The sequence below is a fragment of the Scatophagus argus genome, chromosome 1 (genome assembly GCF_020382885.2).
Source record: "Scatophagus argus isolate fScaArg1 chromosome 1, fScaArg1.pri, whole genome shotgun sequence".
Taxonomy (NCBI): domain Eukaryota; kingdom Metazoa; phylum Chordata; class Actinopteri; family Scatophagidae; genus Scatophagus; species Scatophagus argus.
The window spans coordinates 13162250-13175634 of NC_058493.1; the positions used below are offsets into that span (position 1 = coordinate 13162250).

A 13385-nucleotide genomic window follows, 5' to 3' on the forward strand; every position below is an offset into this window, starting at 1 on the left:
GTAGCCAGGACCAGGGCTGCTGAAGCGTCCTCCAACATGTTTTAAACAGATAATTGACGTTGTTTTAATTAACTGATACACGTGAGAAATGTCACTCCATGTCAGTGTTGTGGTTGTTTATTTTGTCATCGCGCCCTCCTGCCTCTTGTGCTGGTGGTTTCTTTGCTCCTGAGGGTGCCATTAGGCTTCCTCCCTGCCAGCCTGCCTGGACTTGCTGTGTTTATGTGTGCAGAGAGCAGCAGTGAGAGTCGTGCTGCTTATACTCAAAACACAAACTGCTTGGGTGCAATGACAGTAGGTTTATTGAGGCTGATGTTTCAGTGCATTAACGCAGTTTCTGTTATGAAACTTGATCTGAACAGAAATTAATGAAATAAATAATGAAATTAAAAAGATAAATAGCAGTAAATTACCAAAACATCACCACCACCCATTGATATTTTTCATGGCAAACATGCTCCTTTGTTTTCACAATTTAAAAGTCTCTTACTAATTCCCTTACTCCTGGTGTTTGTCTGCACACCATTTGCATGTTGTTTTCTGTGAAATACTGTCAAATACCATCAAGATAAGAACTTCATCCGGCAACATGTCATATCAAACTGACCAGACGGCCATCTGCTGAAAAGGCCTTTTAGAAACTACAGATGATTTTGAGTTTAACCAAGGAGAATGTCACAAACAAAGAAAGAGTGAAAAAAACGGTGTATGAATCAAAATGTCTGCTGTGAGAAAGTCAGTTCAATCTGTTGTTCTTTGTTCTGACAAAATTATAGGACTATAACAATTAGCCACCTGTTAGCATGTCTCTCATTGTAAAGATCACAGGAAAATGTGCTGTTAACTGTGCTGTGCCGGCAGCTGGATTTACTGCACAGGTCAATACATAGAAGATACCCGCTCCTGCTACAGGCTGAGACATACCATATGACATTAAGTTAGCACAACGCAGTAAAGAGAAGTAGCTGCCAACAAGCACGACAACATGCAGTATTTTCTGTCTCTGTTTACCTACGTGCTTTGTATCAGCATCACAGCTAATCCTTCACCTTCCCCACTGAACCAGCAGTTGCACTATTACAGATAATCCCAGCAGCATTAGCTCCTCCAGATTATAATACTATCTAAATTATTAAATTACCTTCATTGATAAAGTTTTCCCATGATCAAGCAGAGCCGGCATCCTATAGTTGTTGCCACAGTGATGTTTTTGGTCACTGTAGCGTCTCATTTTTTCCACTTCACATCTCGGCTTCAAGCTTCTATTAATTGTATCTTTGGAGATGATACATGGATGATAAATGAAAGCCTCTGCTCCCTGAAGACTACTGCATGTCGAAAAAAACAGTCCTCCAAGAAAAGGACCAGAGCTCATCCCTTTGTAGGTCCCGCAGAACCAGCATCTAAACTCTGCCCATCTACTGGTGTTTGGCTGTGCGTGTGCATGTGTGTGTGTCTGTGTGTGTGTGTATCAAAGCTCTTATTGTTGTTGTTTGTTGTTGTGGAGACAAAGACATGCAGCCACATATTTACACACACACAAAGACAGAGAATGTACAGTGTAATAGACTCACACACCTTGCTCCCTGAGGAATGACCACTCAGGAAGAATGCGAAAAACATTCAAACTAGAATAAAAGATGATGTACAGCAGAGGGGAAAGTTAATGTGAGGAGAACGACGTATACATAAGAGGAAACAGAGGACAAGAATGACAGAACGTGAGAGGAGAAGCAGTCGGTCATCTCAGTGTGCTGCACATTCAGCAGCCCAGCTGTGTTTGTGTGTGCTGATGCACTGAAGCTGCACTCAGTGTGTGGTTTAACTGTGAGGCTACTCGGTCACTACTAGGGCAGTCTGGGATTACCATGCCCTGTGTGTGTGTGTATGTGTGTGTGTGTGAGAGAGAGAGAGACGTAGCCCTCAGCTGGTAGTATTCTAACATGTTAATCCCTGACAGATTAGCTATACTGTTTCATTCCTGTTAGCACGCAGCCTTTCTCAAAACATTTCCTTCCTCCCATTCTCTAATCCTTTCTAATTTGTTTCCCTTCCTTCATCCTTTATTCCTTTAGGCAGCCCAAGGTAGGCATTGCTTTGCACTGTTTCCTGTATTCCTTGCTGCTGTCAGCCTGCCTTCATCTTCAACACATCATCTAATCTGTAATCAGTGGATTAGGATAAATACACTGATCATTGCACTGCTCATTCCCTACGCAGTATTGTCAAAGCAATTGCTGTCAATAGTTTGAGATTATAATGCAGACTGTAACCACTTACTGTGATTTTTGCCTAAAAGAACTAACAAAAAGACAAAACCCTCACAAAGACACATGAGCCTAAAACTTACAATTTTCAGTCCACTCGTTGAAATGTCTGAAATTTTGAGGTCCATGTTACTGCCTGAATACTGTTAATTCTGCTCAGACACGCACATAAAGACAAAGGCGAGCAGGCAAGGATCCAGCAGATAAAGCAGATAGACACGGTTACCAAAATGGCACATACCTACAGACAGACAGACAGACAGACAGCAGAGAGACAGACAGTCGATCACAAGGACAGAGTCAGTCCAGAACGACAGAACAGAGCGCTGCTTGTTTCTATTGTGTCATAGGCATTCCAGTCCTCCTCCTGATCTTCATCAATACTGAAATACTGCTGACTAACACACACACACACACACACACACACACCAACATACACATATTTTAATAGATTGAAAATATTAAATATTGAAATCACTGAAGAAGTTAGTTTTTCAAACATCCAATTTTTTATTTTTTATCATTAAGCCAGCCAGATATTTATATCTGTTGCAGGTATGCTCTGCAGGATTTGTTGGTTGCTGTCTGTAACCACACTGTAAGTGACTCTGAGTAATGAGAGTTGACTGTTGAGTCTTATTCCCAGGCGGTCAAATTGTCACTAAATTGTCACCTCAGTAACTGACAACTTGGGAATGAGAGTCCACAATTAATCGTCTTCGTCCAGAATCCTTGATGCCCAAAAACATCACTCAGAGAGCAATAAGGAATTATTTTGGTATGAGTCTATACATTGTTGTTGTTGTTTTTTTTTAAGGGAAAATCTGTAGTAGTATATCTTTAAGTAAATATTGTAAAACAAACAAACAAAAAAGTCAGTGAATAGGAACACATAAACAGGCAGTGTGGGTGAATGTTGGAACAGAAGGGACGAGACTGTTCAGTTCTTCACAGAATCACATCATGTAGACTATAATCACATTTTGACACCTGATGTGAACGGTCAGTTAGGTGAGCTGCACGTATCATTTTTCTTTGACCTCACATGACGTACTAAACTTGTGTCATTTGCAGGATGTGAATTTTGATGTTTGAGTGTTCGTTCTTGTCCAAAAGCAACCACTCAGCTGTAGTTTATTCCCACGACAATAAACATAAAAACCAGAGAGCTTTGGTTTGAAGCCCTCAAGTACCAAAAATTCAGAGGGCAAATAAGAAAAAAAGTTTGAGAAGCAGGTTGACAAGCTTTGTTGTCATTTTGCAAAAATCCATCAATTGGAATCCAGTTCTTCAGATATTATTGGGAAAAGGAATTCAGTCTCTGGCAGCAGTCAGACAAAAGGCCTGTGTTGATGGGTGGGGAGCTTGTGAGGAATCATGCTGGGAAACCCTCCGCATGTGTTATTCCTTTCAGCTGGAGCTCTTTGCCGACTCCATTTTGAGGTCTGCAGGTTACAGGGACAAACAGCAGTGCTTAGGGTAGTGGGTACTCCAAATCGAGACAAAAGTGGAAAACACTTTTTTCAGTCATCCCTCTGTCTGGCCACGGCCGTGATGAGGGCGGCACCCTTCCCGCTGCCTTCCTCTGACGGCAGGAAGGTCACGTTACACCGAGGAGCCAAAACTCGAGCAGTCTCCTGGAGGACTCGGGAGAAACTACGAAAAAAAAAAAAGAAAAAAAAAGAGAGAATCAACAGAAGAAGAAAAAAACAGTTTATTTAAAAAAGGTAAAAGAATAAAAGTAGCTCTTGAGCCCACTCACCAATAACAGAACGTTTAAAATAATAATAATAATCATAATAAAAATAATAATTTGAAATTTAACCAAATTCTTTTTAAGAAGTTTTGCAGTAGTTCCCCCCCGACTACAGCAAATGAAAATAAAAACAACTCACTGTGGATGCAGTTTGTAAAGTGCCCCGTCCACCCCTACAGTGATGTTCAGATGGTCCAGTCCTCGGTTCTCTCTGATCTTATCGACCACGGCCGCCATTCCTGCCCCACACAGCTGAGCTGCACGTCGTGACACTGCCCCGCATACCTGTGGGACAATGAAAACCATTATCATTATTACAACACTCAACACACTGTGGTGCCACAGTTTGCTGAGCCAGAGGATATTATATCACTCCTCAGACCAGTGGAACAAATCTGAACCCCAAAGTGAGGTTGCAACAGTGAGCGTGATTTTTCTGGGCATTTTGGTGTTTCACAAGTTAAACTCCTGACCTCCCTCTGGAATTTTAGACAAGTCTGAAACTGGAAATAGGCCACGGGGCTGCAGAGTTATATTTTACATCCAAATTCCTACTTTTGACAGCAAGAAAAGCACAGGTGTAACTAATAACACTAATGATGGCTGTATCGCATTCAGGTGTGTGAGTTCAAGCATGGCTTAACAAGGATAGTGTTATCACTTACACCCTTGTTTTTCCTATACTGACTGCTGTGAAGAAGACTAGTCCCTATATACTCCCTATATACTGAACTCCTCTGACCTTGAGAGGCTACTAGTGTCATCAGATAGATTATTCTTAATGTCAGTGTATCAAAAACAGTTAAAATTATTGTGTGTGCTGCACAGTCATCAGGTACAGATACACTGAATTTTTGGATGGAATGGATTAGGTTCTTACAACTGCATTTGTCTTCAAAAACACACAGATCTAAAAGTAGGTTAAAATTAGATGAGAACAGTTTTTCATAGTGTTGCTCATTATTGTCTGTCCTCTACCTCCTTGACAATAATGCTGTCATCACAGGTGCTGTTTAGCCCCAGCTGTTGGAGGATACATCTGACCTGCAGTAACGCCAGGCGGTCACTAGAGGGAGACAACACAAATACAAAATACAGTGACCTATTTATTGCCATACACACTTAAACAGATATTTGTGTGTGTGTGTGTGTGTGTGAGAGAGAGATTGAGAGAGAGATAGGGAGGGAGGGAGAGGATGAAGGAATCATTTGCTGATCAGTCATCACCGAACAGTGAACAAAACAAAAACAACAATACTCTCCTACCTCTCTATTTGTGACAGATATTCAGTTTTGAATATTCCAGGTGTTTTTAAAGGTTCAGTAACACGTCCCCTGAACAGCAACCCTCCTCTGGTTAAATCCAGCAACACCTGACGGACCACTTCTCCTAAATACATTCCACTGGTCATCTTTTCAAACCTGCACAGTCACAAAGAGGCATATCATTCATCAGCTCCACTAGGACACATACAAGTGCGTAAACATGGGTTTGGTCATATGTCATTTAGACACATGAGAGTGTGTGTGAGAATATCCATATTTAAAGAGATGCTGGTAAGTTACCATGCCAAAACACACACACACACACACACCTTTGTTTTCCAGGGTGAAGTGAGTTTTGGTTCACCTCCATGTCATATGGTGTGATGATGTCATCCAGGGAGCCATCATCACCCAGACCTCCCCACTCTGTGTTTATACACATCTTTGATATCTCAGCATGGTTCTCTTTTTTCTCTCCTTCGGGCTCATCATCCTGTAGTGAGAGGGTTAAATGTATGAGTTATCACTGGAAAACTGATTTAACTTCAAATCATCATGGAGTTTTATAAGACTTCTTCTACCTTTTCTCCTTGTCTTTCAGTTCTTCCCATCTTTGGTTTAGTCTTCTCAATGTTTTTCATTTCCTCCATGTAACAAACATTAGTGCCAGTTCCTGTGAAACAGAATCACATGGCTGATTGCTGTGTTTTGTAAAACATTACGGTCACAATTCCCACTCACAACACATACAAACAGAACCTGTGAGGACCCTGATCCGTAAGCTTTTTTTCTATCCCCAAATCTTAAAATTAATTATCATGAAAGCTGCCCACAATCCTAAACAGAATTTCCTAGCCTTAAATCGAATACAAAGACTCCAGCCTAATCAAACATAATCACTTTGCAAACTAGATTTACACTCTTATGGTTGTGTGCACCAGTCAAGTTGCAGTTTACATCCATGTCGGTCCAGACTATATAAGATATGTAGCGACTGATAGAGGATTTCATCGCATGGTGCCACAACAATCACCTGAAACTCAGTATCATCAAAACCAATAAGTCTGTGGTGGACTACAGTGTTTCAGATATGGACGATGCTGCAACAAAGCTATAAAGTCTAAAAAGTGGATGCTTCACAAACATCTTCCAACCAAGCAGCACAGAAGATCTTTACAATCGGCACAGTTTCAAGGTGGACACCGAAGATTAATGTCACCAACTCAGCATTGGACCAAATGTGAAATGTGACCACAATCTGCCCTCCTTTTCCTGAGTTATGGCATTGAATTACGGACACAACACATTCTGATGTTACAGTGGAGTTGACCTTTTGGATATAAAATGTCATCACTTCCTCATTGTATCCTATTAGACATTTGGGTAAATTTTTTCTACTAAAATAGCGTAAGAGCTCTTGAGATATGGCTAAAATTGTGTTTTGTCGGCTCACAGTGACCTTTGAGTACCAAAATCTAATCGGTTCATCCTTGAATCCAGGGGACGAAGATATTCCCTGGAGATGATCCTGAAATTTGGTGTTCACAGGAATGGGACAGACAAAAGCACCAGCGTAGAGACATAAAAAAGCAAACGCTCGGAAGCTCACATACCAGCAATCAGTCCAACTTCACACTGAGGGTCTTCATAGGCACAGCTCATCATGGTGCCAACTGTGTCGTTGACTACTGCTACTATGTCCAAGTCAAAGTCCTACAGGTACAAACACACACAGACTCATATCGGTGCTGATGATGTACTGGAAAGCAACAACAGTGCAGTATATAAGAACACAGCGACAGTGTACGAACTTCTTTCCACTTCTATGATATGCCATGACAGTTTGCTTTAATTTTGTGGTGAAACAGATCTTGAATATTACAGACTCCTTGTTCCTACTTGTACATTGACAAAAAAAAAGGGACGATTACAGCATTCTTTCACCTCCTCCGACAAAATCCAGGTCATGTTTAGAAAACTTTATTCTGTGGTGTTTTGACTCACATTGCGTCTGTGGATGGCCTCCCTCAGCATGCTAACAACATCATGTCCTTCACAGCCTGTGGCCTTGTAGCCTTTAGTCCAGCTCACCAGTGTGCCCTACAGAACATGCAAAGGTTGAAAAGGGTTACAAAATTGAATGATTCTTGATGTTTACCTACTAATTTGAAGTTATCTGTTTGGTCATTAATTGATCGTTGTTACTATTTCTATGATGACACAGAGTTTTCAGTGTTTCTAACAAAAATAGCTCAAGGGCCAAACTCTGAAATCCACATTTACCGTGTCGATCGCGGTCTGCTCACAGGGGAAAGAGAATGTGAAGCCTGCAGGAAGTTTAACATTCTTCATTCCCATGTAGTCCAGGAAGTCACCAACACACTGCGCTATATGATCGAACAACTAGGGACAAACAGAGATGCAAAAACAGAAATGATCAAGCATAAGTTACAGTTTAGTTCTTAGATCAGTGGTTAAAACGCTTACTGACTTCATCCCAGTTTTATGTGGTCTGTCTGTTTGCCACTGCCAGTCTTTCTGTCTGTATTATTTAGTATGAACACTCCAGTGTCTTACCTCTTCTCCAGTTCCCTGCATTATCTCCTGTGGTATGGTGTAGATCTTATGGTAAAGGTGTGAGTTCTGTTGCAGACCTTTTTTAAAATTCACCAGCAATGCTCTGAAGTTTGTTCCACCCAGATCCAAAGCAAGGTACTTTCCATGCTCTGGAAAAACACAGCAAAATCAACCCACTAAAGTTTTTATATGATTCAGTTCAATTTATTCCTCTCCTGCTGGGAAAACAAGTTTGGAACTTGTTTTAACAAGACTTTGTGTTTAACAAAGATGTTACCTCTCTGGTAGAAGCTGGAAGATGGCAACAAATTTCCTTATTATGTGGTTTATTTTAGCTTCTCACCTGTGCCATCAGGCGTGCGGTACACAAAAGAAGGCAGCATCTTGATGGCAGAGGGGCCTTTAGTCTTCAGGCCCGCTTCCAGGCCCTCCCTCATTTTGACCTTGACCAACTGCAGCTGCTCTTGGCTCAGTTTGAAGGGAGACAGTGTCTCATCCACCTGGAATACAAGTAAGATAATATGAGATATGACAGCATTAATGAGGAAGAAATGTGTACTCTTGTGAAAACACATCTAACAGAAACACACACACACATACACACACAACATCCTGACCTGTCGCCTTTGTGATGCCAGCCGTTGGGCAACTGCTGTCACTAAGGCGGCTCCTTTGCTGCTGCCGCTGTCTGAGAGGACAAATCTGACATGGCACTCAGGAAGCAAGCGGCGTACGACTTTATGGAGACGTTTAAGATACCTGAAATGCACAGAGTTTAAGTTTAGAATTCTGGCACAGTGTTCATTTAACAACCAATAATCAACAAATAATTTTATTTAAATTTAGATTAATGCTGTAATCATAAATTGTTAATTGAATTTGCTTTTGCTACTGTTGCACGTGAAAATGTCTTCCATGAACAGGACTTGTGGCCTCTGTCATATCAATAGTATTTTGTTGAATATTTCAAAAATAACCTACTGTGGGTGTGTCTTGTACAGAGTTCCATCCACACCCACGGTGATCTTCAGTGTTCTCAAATCCCGATTTTGTTTAATTCGACTCAAGATGGCCACCAATCCTGCAGCCACCAGATTTGAGGACCTGAAGGACACTATGGTGCTGACATGCTGGACAGCAACACAGTCGTCAGATGATGGGTTCAAGTCAAGCTCCATGAGAATGTCTCTTGTGTTCTTCAAACCAGTTTTGTACCTGAAATCGACAGACATGTGTGGAACCACTTGTTCTTACACAGAGGGAGCATGACACAGACAGACAGGCAGACAGACAGACAGACAGACAGATGACTTACTCCTCCATGGCTGCTACATGTGCAGTGGTTATCTTCCCTTTAGTTCTCAGGGCTTCAGACACCTTTCCGTCAAACAGCAGTCCAACTTTAGCCATCTTTAATACAACCAGTCTCACTAACTCGCCCAGATACATCCCACTGATCATCTTCTCAAAGCTACAGTCAGGAAATACAGAAACACAAGGGTTTCTGGTTGATATTGTGTCATACACGCGGTGCCATGTCATGTCGGATCATGAGGAAAAATACTTTCTTTACATTTGTTTTCCAGGATTGTTGGAGGCTGCATCGACCTCACGGTCAAACTCAGTGATGTAATCATCCAGAGCCCCGTCGTCTCCGAAGGCCCCCCACTCGGTGTTCACACACATCCTGCCTTCGTCTCCCTCCACCAGGTCGACGTGACGCAGCTCCTCCATGTAGCAGGCATTGGTGCCAGTGCCTAAGAATGCAAACACACAGAAAACAAATTTGTTTATATCTGTACTGTTAAAGGTTACATTCAGTTTCTGCCTTTAAATGACCACAAGAAGGATGTTAAAATCAGCACTGAATCCTAAACTAACTCTGAACGCTGAGCCTAAATGCTATCCTTAAACTGGCAGCTAGTTACCTAGTTTGTGAATATGCCTCCATTAAAAACGCAGTTCAAAACCATGCCCATGCACAGGCGCTCACACACACACACACACACACACACACATTTTATGAGGAAGGTCTCATTCAGTTTTATTGTAATTTCTGAATCTGTTGTTTTGTTGGTTTGCATTATCTTATTGTGCTCACACATGTACAGGGAGCATACATGTGATCGACACAACTGACACACAGGTGAAGATGAAACATTACAACAGATGTACAAACAAACAGATACATACACACATCTGAAAACACAGTAGTGACTACAAAACAACCTCCTGGGTTGGGTTCACAGCTTCGGCCACAGTGAAGTGCATGAATCTGATGATATCTCATCGAAACATGAACGTACTCACCGATGATGAGTCCTACTTCACAGTGCTGGTCATCAAAGCCGCAGGTCATCATGGTTGCTACAGAGTCGTTAACCATGGCTAGCACCTCCACATTCATACCCTGCAGCGCGAGTTACAGAAACATCAGGATGTAAAGTTAAACAACTACAGCACAGGTTGTGTACTGAATAGCTAAGAGGTTTGAAACTTTTAAAGTCAGTTTTAAAGATAGCAAGTTTTTCAGTGTCCCACCCCAGTTCTGTCAATAGCGTCTCTGAGGGCCTGGACCACATCTTTACCCTGAAGGCCTCGAACCCGGTAGTTCTTACTCCAGCTCAGTAATAATCCCTACAGAGAAAGAAAGAAAATGACGATGTGCTTGACATACTGTATAGTGCAGGTCATGAAAACCAGAGGGATGGATGTCATTACCTTATCCAAGGTGGACTGTTCACAGGGGAAAGAGAAAGTGAAAGCCAAAGGATGTTTCTTCTCCAAACTGATGTTCTTCTCACGCATGAAATCCTTTAGAGACTCTGAAACATGATCGAACAACTACAGACAGACAGGGAGAGAAAAACGGGAGAGATTTCATGGAGCTCCCACGTGTCTTTTCTGTTCCTTCTACAGTTCCACCTCCCCTTGCTACTACGCTTTTCACTGTCCATGTTTTGTCTGCCTCCCTACCTCCGTTCCTTTCCCAGTGAGTAGCTCCTTCGATATCGGGTAGATCTTTTCCACCATCTCCACGCCTCCCCTCCTAATCCCCATGTCTTCTCTCACTTTAACTTGGAGCACCTTAAACTTAGAGCCTCCAAGATCCAATGCCAGAAACTGTCCTTTCTCTGAAGGAGTATGGGACAGAGACAAAAATCTGTTACCTGTATTGTACTATAAATTTAAAAGTATTACATTACTTCAGAATGAAAACATTCATAAGCCATTCATGTGAGAAACCTGTTCCTTCAGGAGTGGAGCGAACATGTGTGGGCAGCATCTTCACCGCCGCTGTGGCGTTGCTGTCCGATGAAAGCCCCTTCTTCATTTCAGCCTGGAAACGAGCCGCGATGTGTTTTAGCTGGTCGTCATGGAGACGCATAGCATAGAGGAACCTGTCCACCTAAAAAAAAAATGACAGGACAGCCAGGGAGAGCAGTGAGCAAACATGGAGGGAAAGATAAATGAGCCATACTGATTTATTTCCCAATGGCTGAATATAAATGAGGGGATAAAAACAGGCAAGAGAGACGCTGATAAGTGGAAAGGAGGAGAGGAGGAGAGAAAGACAGGCACTGTGTACAGAGAGGAGTTATAAATCCCTTTGTCTCCTTTTCTTATCTTTCTGCAAGACCATGCCTTCCATCCTTCACATCTACAGCAGCCTTCCTTCGTTACAAGACAGTGGACAGGGTCACATGCTGCTGAATCCATTCATTTTCTGGACCTTTTATATTTTTTGCACAACTATATGTACGTTATATGATTCTGTAATTTATGATCAAATACATTTAAAGATTATTTAAAGTGACATTGTGCAAACATTTAAATGTGTGTGCAGCAGCAAGTCTAAGCCTTAGATTCAGACTATGAGCAGGTGTCCAAATGACTTGACTTAAAAGCCATTTTGTAACACATGTAACAGTGTCTTAATCAAGGCAGGAGAGTTTAGTTATGGGACTCAAACTATTGAGATTGAAGGAGAGAGCTGAAAACAAGGAATTTAACATGTGGTTGGGAAATGATATATGTGAGAGCAAGAAAAAACCAAAAAAACTGCTAATCTAAAAACAACAACAACACAAAAAAATCCAGAACTGTACCAAAAGGCCTTCCCACGCTCAGTCCCATCCTGTGCACTGAATTATCCCTGTGGTAACATGTTCAGGGGACAAGGTCCCCTCTGTCCATGCACCTGGCTGGGTGTGGGTGTCTATTTGTGTTTGAGTGTGAATGTGTGGAGTGATCCTAGTGGGAGTGTCAGCAGTTTGTCCCAGCGAGAGAGAGAGAGAGAGTATGTGTTGATCCCACTAAGAGAGGAGCAGTGAAATTTGTTAATCATTGTTCAGGACAGGACAAATGGTGACAGAGTAACTCATGATTACAGCATCTTATTATAACCCTGGCCACAGCCTTATCTGATGGATTTGGTCGTGGGCACGTCCACACAACCTAAGCAGATCAAGTACTGGATTAAAGCATTTAGAGAGGTCAGGTTTAATTGCATTTTATTTTAAATGACAAGACTTTAGTTGAGTTTGCCGTGACTTGCATATACAATGTTTTACAATAATTTTATCAGATGATACAAGGCCATAAATGCACTTGTTTAATTTTAAGGTAATTGATTCACCATTCAGTCAGTGGGTGTTTTATACAAAAGCAGGACAATTTTGCATTAAAATTTGGCGAATTATGTATATTTCAAATTGACTGATTGTTTTTTTATCCTGAATTATCTAGTGCAACTTTCACTTTCACAGCAGAAAACAAAAGTAACTTTTTTTTCCTTTAATAATTGGTCCAAGTATTAATTAGTTGCATGTTCCCTCAATAAGCAAATCATCCTCATTTCAGACTGAATATATCACAGTGATCCATTGGTCGTTGTCCGCGCCAGACTACATGTTGAAATTAGTCTCTTTATTGCTGAGAATCACGACTGCTGGACCAAAAGTTTAATTAAAGTATTGCGTAATGTTTTGTAGCAGCTCGTACCTTTTTCGTGGGGTCCTCCTGGAGTTTGGAGAAGAAGAAGGAAACGAGGTGAACAGCTAACATGTTGATGTACAGCAGACCCCACAGTGAAAACTCTTCCAGATGTTTTGTGAATGAGCTTAAGTGAATCAGTGCAGGACACAAGCGCACAACCTCCAATGAAGTGCTGATGAAAAACACATTCAAAGTGTACACACATTAAGATACATGAAGTCTGTTTCTCCCCTGCTGTCCCACTCTGATTGTTCTGTTCTCACTGAATTCACTGAGCAGAAACCAGCCTCCACTTTAACTCAATGATTAACAGCAAGCCAAACCCCTTTCTCCCTTCATTTCCTCTCAGTGTCACCGTCCAACCCTGCTCTTTTCACTTTCTTCTCGTGTCTCTGGTGACCTAGCCTGAGGCTCTGCTAAAACCTCCTGTCGCCCCTTATGTGATCAATTCACTGATGCCTGAGGCTAAATTTTGTGGAAATGTGTTTAAAACATATTAGTAGTATTTCCATTTGAACATC

At 41.6% G+C, this 13385-nt stretch overlaps 1 protein-coding gene across 1 annotated transcript; it reads right to left on the reverse strand.

The window, feature by feature from the left end:
- Positions 1-2741: 2741 nt before the first annotated feature.
- On the reverse strand, positions 2742-13197 carry LOC124056767 (hexokinase HKDC1-like). The gene is made up of 21 exons (XM_046384554.1): positions 12871-13197; positions 11113-11275; positions 10843-11000; positions 10588-10710; positions 10408-10503; positions 10177-10276; positions 9440-9623; positions 9182-9337; positions 8848-9081; positions 8484-8625; positions 8210-8366; positions 7867-8015; positions 7573-7692; positions 7294-7389; positions 6903-7002; positions 5871-5962; positions 5619-5782; positions 5290-5445; positions 5002-5089; positions 4163-4308; positions 2742-3923 (listed from the first exon to the last, which is right to left on the reverse strand). The coding sequence occupies exons 1-21, from the start codon at positions 12931-12933 to the stop codon at positions 3791-3793; spliced, it is 2820 nt and encodes a 939-aa protein (XP_046240510.1). The 5' UTR covers positions 12934-13197; the 3' UTR covers positions 2742-3790.
- Between the last annotated feature and the right edge of the window lie 188 nt (positions 13198-13385).